Source organism: Myotis brandtii, unplaced genomic scaffold, assembly GCF_000412655.1.
Source record: "Myotis brandtii unplaced genomic scaffold, ASM41265v1 scaffold155, whole genome shotgun sequence".
In the NCBI taxonomy this organism is placed as follows: Eukaryota; Metazoa; Chordata; class Mammalia; order Chiroptera; family Vespertilionidae; genus Myotis; species Myotis brandtii.
The window spans coordinates 1,628,034-1,635,964 of NW_005355621.1; the positions used below are offsets into that span (position 1 = coordinate 1,628,034).

The 7,931-nt window shown below is 45.7% G+C and overlaps 1 protein-coding gene across 1 annotated transcript in view; it reads left to right on the plus strand.

The window, feature by feature from the left end:
- NUAK1 (NUAK family, SNF1-like kinase, 1) overlaps positions 1 to 7,931 on the plus strand; it is a 72,251-nt gene that overhangs the window by 29,835 nt on the left and 34,485 nt on the right. The window contains exon 3 of the mRNA XM_005861689.2: positions 4,130 to 4,250. Coding sequence (XP_005861751.1) covers positions 4,130 to 4,250 — 121 coding nt within the window. The remainder of the gene's footprint in view (positions 1 to 4,129; positions 4,251 to 7,931) is intronic.

Here is a 7,931-nt window from a genome sequence, read left to right on the forward strand (position 1 = left end):
TCACCTGGGTGGACAACCACAAGAAGGAGATGGGGAAGACGGTCCTAGGTTCAAGTTGTTCATTTCCTGTTTGGTCTCAGACTCGGGTGCCATGATGATCTTGAGGGCCCCGGCCCCTCTGAGCTTCCTGACATTTCAGATGAGGGTACAATTTAAAGACCCAGGAGAGAGAGGTTCCAGCCCTTTGTGTCCTTTGGGAACAAACATCGTTTCCATTCCCAAGGCCTTCCCTCATGGCCCCATGAGGAATCAGGTGGAATTCAAGTTTGCTCGGTGGGTGAAAGGAAGAAAGGCCCTATTTCTGGGACACTCTTCTCTGTCGTAAACATGGTTGACATTATTGAACACCTACCCTGCCTGGACCTGGCACATTCTAAGCACCCGACTTGTAATCCTCACAGGGAGGGACCCATGAAGCTGGCACTGTTATTTCTGTACTTTACAGATGAGGAAACTAAAGCACAGAGAGGTTATGTAACCTGCCCAAGGTCACACAGCCAGCGGGGGATTTTAGCTAGGACTCAAAGCCATGTCACTAGCCATTATGCAATACTGCTTCACTGTGCATCTGGCTTGGTTTCTCCTTCAACTTCATGAAGCAGGCACTATATTCCATTGCAGAAGCTTCATTTACTAGTATAGATCTCCTCCTCCTCCTTTTTAAACAACTGTTTGAAAATGTGACAGTCATTCTTAGCTCTCGGGGTCCTAACAGAAATAGGCCTTGAGCTGAATTTGGCCCACAGGCTGAATGAATATGCAGCAACCAATGAAGCAAGATAATTTCAGATAATGTGAAATGCCCCTAAAGAGATAACATGGGGAAAGGTGTAGAGGAGGCGGCCAGGTGGCCTTATCAACCAGTGGAGTCAGAGGGGGTCCTCCCTAGGGGGGTTGCGTGAAGCTGAAGCTGGAGTGATGAGAAGGATGCGATGATCTGAGGGGTATAAAGCGCTTAGCACAGTGTCTGTGCCATATATGAATGCCTACTGTTATTACTATCGTTATCGTTTTTGTGGTTTGCCATTAACTGTGACCTTGGGTAGTCATCTCACTGCTCTTGGGAGCTGAACTGAAAGCCTTCCCTCTGGCCCTGGCAGTTGCACAGTTCTGAGTGACTTCTAGCATCTGTCTCCTCCTGACTTCCACCGTCCCTTTGAAATAGGGGATAGAATGACCCCTCTTTTACATTTTCAACAGAAGATTCATTGTGGGAAGAGGGAAGCTTTTGTGGAGGGACAGCCACCATGCTTATTGACATTGTGGAACGAACCCTTTGCGCGATCTCAGTGCCGAGTGGGGTTTTATTAGCATGTGGGCACTCCCCTTGCACACTGGGCTGGAAGCACACCCCTGGCAAATTCGCTGTGGGACCCTCGCGGCCTCTGGCGGCCTCTGGCTCCTGTTTTGGGGGGGGGGATTGACAAGTGGGCTTATTTTCTTACCCCCAGAATGTCACTACCCTCCCCTGACCCTGGATGCTGAAAGAATGTATTCCTATTGTCAGTGGACAATAGGGCCTCCTCAAGGGCAAGTTCAGCCTGCTGCATGATCAAAGGGGTGGTTTCTCCCCTCCTCCCATCTTAGTTCATGGAGGAATGTAGCAGTGGGTCCAACAGCCACCCACATCCTCCAGGCCTGTGTGTGCTCACTGTCTGCTTCCTCTAAGAACCAGCTCTCAGGATCGCCGGCCCTGCTCAGATGAAATAAAGCCTTCCAGTCATATCCTTACATTTGACGTAAGCACACGGAGGCTTTTCTTGCTGCATGCTGAATGGGGCTGTCGTGAAGATCCGGGGCAGCTCTGAGCCGGGCACCCTGATGAAAAGGGGCCTTGTAGCCGGAAGCTTAATCTTGTCTGTGCGGCTGCCTTTTATCCGGCAGGGTGTCTCGTGTTCCCTATCTGCTTCCTTCATTCCTCGATTGCCCCTGTAGGTAGGATGTCCAAGAAATCCCAAGTCATCTTCCCGTCGTGCCTGTCTTGGTGGTGTTTTTTGGCAGTGTTACTGAATTTACCAGGTGACCAAAAAATACACAGGAGTACTTGGAGATACAGGAAAAACCCATTTATTTTCAGATGTTTTGCATGTACTAGTACAGTGACTTAGGGGGACTCTTTCTCTCCAAATCCTGAGCAAACCAATATGGAGGAAGCTCTCCCTTGATACCCTTTGGTTTCTTTGACCCCCAAATATGGATGGGACTTCCGGAACTTTAGCAGGCTTTGCAAAAAGCCCCCTGTGTTGGGATGGGGGCCTTGAGACCACACCTGAAGGCCTGGCCTGGTGCCAGCACTGATAACCCCCTCCTGGGGTTGTGTATTGTTCATGGTTTATGGCCTCTGTAAAATGGGAGTACTTAGGTAAACAGGTCTTGCAAGACCAGATTGTGGAGAAAGGGGCAGTGCCTTAATTATAGGCTATCAAGAATGTACATTAGGTTACTGGCACTGATTCAGATTGCTGGCTGCCCCCAGATGTCTTATTTTCCCCATCAGCAGGAGTCTCCCTTCTTTTTCGCTCCAATTCCACTATCACTTCTCTTGTCTGAGCACTCACCACCTAATAGCATCAACCCTTGCCTCCCCTTCTCCCTCCCTCCCTCCCTCCTTCTCTCCTCTCCTTCCCTTTCTGTCTGTCTACCTGCCTGCCTGCCTGCCCACACTAAGTGTTTTCTCAGGCCAGCCACGTGGCAGACATGGTGTTAAGCACCGAGATAAAGCAGTGAGTAATATCTCCACTAGTGGAGAGTCAATTAATGACACAAATACTGATTTAACTACAACGGGGCAAGGTTCTGCAAAAGAGAAGTACAGAGAGCTGCTAGTCCATTTAACCGGTTTTGGGGATATCAGTAAATAGCAAAAACAGTAATAAAAATAGCTTCCCAGCCCTAGCCAGTTTGGCTCAGTGGATAGAGCGTCGGCCTGCGGACTGAAAGGTCCCAGGTTCGATTCTGGTCAAGGGCATGTACCTTGGTTGCGGGCACATCCCCAGTAGGAGGTGTGCAGGAGGCAGCTGATAGATGTTTCTCTCTCATCGATGTTTCTAACTCTCTATCCCTCTCCCTTCCTCTCTGTAAAAAATCAATAAAATATATATATATATAAAAAATAGCTTCCCAGTTCTTGTTGAGTTACTAGGAAACTGTGGGACAGGTACGTTAAGGCACAGACGCACCAGGAGGGAGGTGACTCAGCAGGCTTTCAGAACCCGCAGCAAATTGGTTGGCAAGCTTCTTCGTTACCATGGATACCTCCCCCACCTAAGTAGCTTGTGTCCCCCTGAGAGCCAAGGAAAACTAAATTACCAACCAACTTGTTCATGAGCAAAGATGAATCCATTGGCAAACGTGTTTTTCCTTATTAGATTCTCATGTCATTTAATGCCTTTTTATTGATGAATTTATTTTGAGTAACTGCTCTGCATCTTGGCCCTGGCACTTCTCAACGGTTTGGATTTGCAGGCGACATTGGTACAGAACGTTGGGAATCCACGGGGGCTGGGCAGGGAGTCTAGCTGTCACTCCCTTGGTTTTATGCTGATTTTCCCCCAGGCCGAGTCTTTTGGTTACATGATGTGCTATTGACGGTGCCTTGGGCAAGAGCAAGGATGGAGGAAGGATTTGGCTTCTCAGCAAGTGCATAAACAAAGCACAACCTGGAGTCTTAAAACCCAAGGTTGGAGCAGAAGTGGCCTCCAGATAGGACATGCAGTAAAGCTTTTTGTAGCCAGAGCCGAGGCAGCTGCCGGAGGAGCTGAGTGATACTAATTTCACGGATCCACGTTTAATCATCGATACCCTGTAAACCAAGCTCTCCGTTTTCCTCTTTTCAAAGGATCACCATTCCTAGAGTAAATGAATCCGGCCACGTGAAGCTGCCTCTGCTTTATGAAAAAAAAAATGACCATCCCAAACCCCAGGCTGTTAAAACCTGATGTTTTCTGTTGTCTAGAGAAGGGTGTTTCTGCTATAAATGAAAGACATGACAGGGGGTATTCGAAGCTTTGTTTTGTTATTGTCAATTCTGCCAACAAGTAACATCTGTATTTATTTTCCAAACTCCCCCAAATGGCTGATTTGCATCTGTTTAGTTCTCTGAGTAACATTTCATTTCCTGACTTTACAGGTTGCTATAAAATCCATTCGTAAGGACAAAATTAAGGATGAACAAGACATGGTTCACATCAGACGAGAGATTGAGATTATGTCATCCCTCAACCATCCTCATATCATCAGTATTTATGAAGGTCAGTGATTTTTTTTTTTTTTCATCCTCGTATCAGTTACCATTCCTCATACCATGGGGCCTGCCAAGATTTTTAGGTAATTGCCCTTCTGGGCAGGAGCCAAGTATTTTTCCTCAGGATGCAAAAATAGCCGGGTCTTATCTCTTATTTAGTTACCTTGAATGCAACCAGACACACGTAGCGCAGCTCATTTTTGGTTATAAAATACCTCTGGCGGGTGCCTTCTTCCGGCTTCCCAGTGCCTTTGGTGGTTGCTAAGCAACCCACCCTATTGAACGCCCATATGTGAGACAGCCTGGGTTTCTGAAAAATGGCAGTTTGTTGGGTGACCAAGTAAAGGTGGATAAATTGTCAACGTCATTCCCCAAAACTGATGCTCAGGGCGGGGGTGTCATGAGTTACTCCAAGTTAGGCTCTTTAAGTTAGGAAGTACCTTTGAGCAGATCCAATTAATGTTGAGAAAGAAGAGGGATCTGCTGGTGCAAATGGAGTCCACGTTGTAGCTGGTGTTTACAGAAAGGCAGGGTGGGGCAAAGCTTATAAAACTGCTCTTGCTTCAACCTCCTTGCTCCCTCATGGGAAGAAACAGAGAGTATAAATTTCCCAAATCTTCATTTTTAAAATATCCTGGAAAAATATTACACAAGCAATATGTGTTTATTGCAGAAATGATCAAAATATTAATGTTAAGATTAAAAAATACTTTCTGTTCTGACTCCCAGTTTGATAAAAAGCTCTCTATTCACGTTATATTTTTATCTACTTCTCTATATCTGTATGTGTCTTCACCCAAAGTTAGATCATACAGCTTATACTGTTTGTTAGCTTGATTGTTTTTCAGTTTTTATGTTATGCATCTCTTCTTATGTCAATAAATATTCCCGCCCTAACTGGTTTGGCTCAGTGGATAGAGCGTTGGCCTGCAGACTAAAGGGTCCAAGGTTCGATTCCGGTCAAGGGCATGTACCTTGGTTGCAGGCATATCCCCAGTGGGGGGTGTGCAGGAGGCAGCTGATGAATGTTTCTCTCTCATCGATGTTCCTAACTCTCTATCCCTCTCCCTTCCTCTCTGTAAAAAAATCAATAAAATATATTAAAAAAAATTCCCTACAAAGACATTTTAAAATGCTTTATAGTATTCCATTTATGGACATGCCATCGTTTATTGAATCGTTGGCTTGTAGGTGACTGTCTTCTCCCTGTGTTGTCACATCATCTTCCCTCTGTGTGTCGGTGTCTAAATTTCCCCTTTTTATAAGGACACCAGTCACATTGGATTAACATCCACCCTAATGACCTCATTTAACCTCAGTTATTTCTTTAAAGACCCCATAGCCATATAGGGCAGTGATGGCCAACCTTTTGAGCTCGGCGTGTCAGCATTTTGAAAAACCCTAACTTAACGCTGGTGCCGTGTCACATATAGAAATTTTTTGATATTTGCGACCATAGTAAAACAAAGACTTATATTTTTGATATTTATTTTATATATTTAAATGCCATTTAACAAAGAAAAATCAACCAAAAAAACGAGTTCGGGCGTCACCTCTGACACACGTATCATAGGTTCGCCATCACTGATATAGGGTGACATTCTGAGGCACTGGGAGTTAGGACTGCACTATGTAAATTTCAGAGGGCCCAGATTTAGCTCATAACACTGGAGTCATGGTTAGTTGGTGGTCCTAGCACAGGAGTCTTCTGACCCCATTTGGTTTTTCCCCTCTGCCAGACCTCAGCCCTGTGTTTTTTACCTCATGTCTTGTTTTGCTGGCTCTGCGGCTGAACTCTCTGCCTCAGGCATCCCCCTCAACCTGGCCTTTGCTATCCTTTTCAACGCTGGGACATGGCAGGGACAGTGGGTGGCAGCAATGGTGGTGGGACCGGAGTCTGTGAGTTGATGGGCTGGTCTCTCAGCCTTTCACAGAGAGAAAGGAAACCTCTCTGGAAGCTGATTGGTTGACAGGGTAGTCAAGAGCCTTAGCTGAGTGCAGAGATGCATTAATTTGCATAATGAAAAACCAATGCCAAGGCATCTAAGTGGCTGTTTGGACAACAGTCAAGTGAATAGAAGCTGTTAAGGAACTTTGTAATTTCTTTTTCAACAAGGATCTTTATGCTTAAACACACACACACACACACACACACACACACACACACACTCACACTCATACACATACATATACACACGTGTAGCATCAGCAGCAATAACAATAGCAACATGACAAAGCAATGGTGTAGCTCCCTTTATGTTTAGGAACTTGGGGATTTCATGAGGGAAGGCACCATCTTGGCTGTATTATCTGGTGATATTGAAATACTAGTTCCAGAGAAAAAGTAATTCATTCATAAAAAATATCAAGTAAGTGCTTAATATGTACCAGGCTCTGTTCTAGTGAACAAGATAAGCTCTGGCCCCATAGAGCTGACATTCAGTGAGTAGGCAAGTGAATAGATTAAGTGGCTTTTGAACTGAGACCTGAATGAGCAGGGAGTAAGTCTTTGGAAGAGCTTGGCATTCCAGGCAAAGGGAGCAGCAGGTGTGGATGCTCAGAGGAGGGCAGGAGCTTGTGTTGGTAGAAGTGATAGAGGGCCTGTGAGGCTGTGAGGCTGAGATGGTGAGTGAGTACGATGGTGGCAGGAGAGAGGAGGTTGGAGAGGGCCAGATCTTGGTCACATTGGCAAAAGGAGGGAGTGTGGATTTTACACCAGGAATGAGGGCAAGCCATTGATTTTGATGAGGGAAATAGCATTTTTCAATTTGTACTTTAAAATAATACTAATAAAACTAGGAGTTGTTAAGTGTTTACCCTGCCCTAGAACATGTATTATCGAGTTTAATCCTTCCACCCATGACATACGAACTGTTAACATCTCTAACTTCATGGTGAGGAAAATGTAGTTTTTCCCAAGCTTACATCAACTAATAGATGGTGGGTCTGACAGTCCAACCCAGTCTCAGGGACATTCCGAAGCTGGTGCTCATAAAACCAGGTCATTTGGTGGTCTGCAGCGACCCCCATTGGGGGCCTTGTCCTAGACCCTGTGATGAGGGGAATTTCTGGCCCTCACAGAGATGGCTGTCTTAAATACGAGAGAGCATTAAATCCCAGCGTTGCGAGTATTTTAGAAGATATTTCTGCACAGCAGTCCATGGAAATGTAAGTTATTTATATATTATTCATAATACCCGCAGGCTCATAAAATCTGCGACCTCGCTGAATCAGCGCTGCTGTTGACCAAATCTCAAAAATAATCCCTGCAAATGTTTCTCTCTCAAACCAGCCCTTGGGGTTGCTCCCCTGTGGACCCACGGGGGAAGGGGATTAACCCACAAATTGATGTCAGCTGCCAACAGGAACCATGACTGGCTTCTGATGCCCAGTCCAGTGAAAGGATGGAAATACACCTGCCAGTGTGGGATAGGAAAGGTAACATAATCGAGAGAGAAAAGGAAGAAATCTCTGGCACCATCGCTCGCTGGACCCCTGTTTCCAGTCAAAGGAATTCCATTCTCTCAGTAGGGAGGTAATTGACAAAATGGAAAGAGCAGCTGAAAAGGAAGTGCCCGCCAGAGCTTTCAACTTGGTTGCCTAGGATGGGAGAGATAAAAACAGTTTTTGCCTGAGGTTCTGATTTCAGGATCTGAGTTCAAACATCAAAGGCCCGGGGTCTCACCCC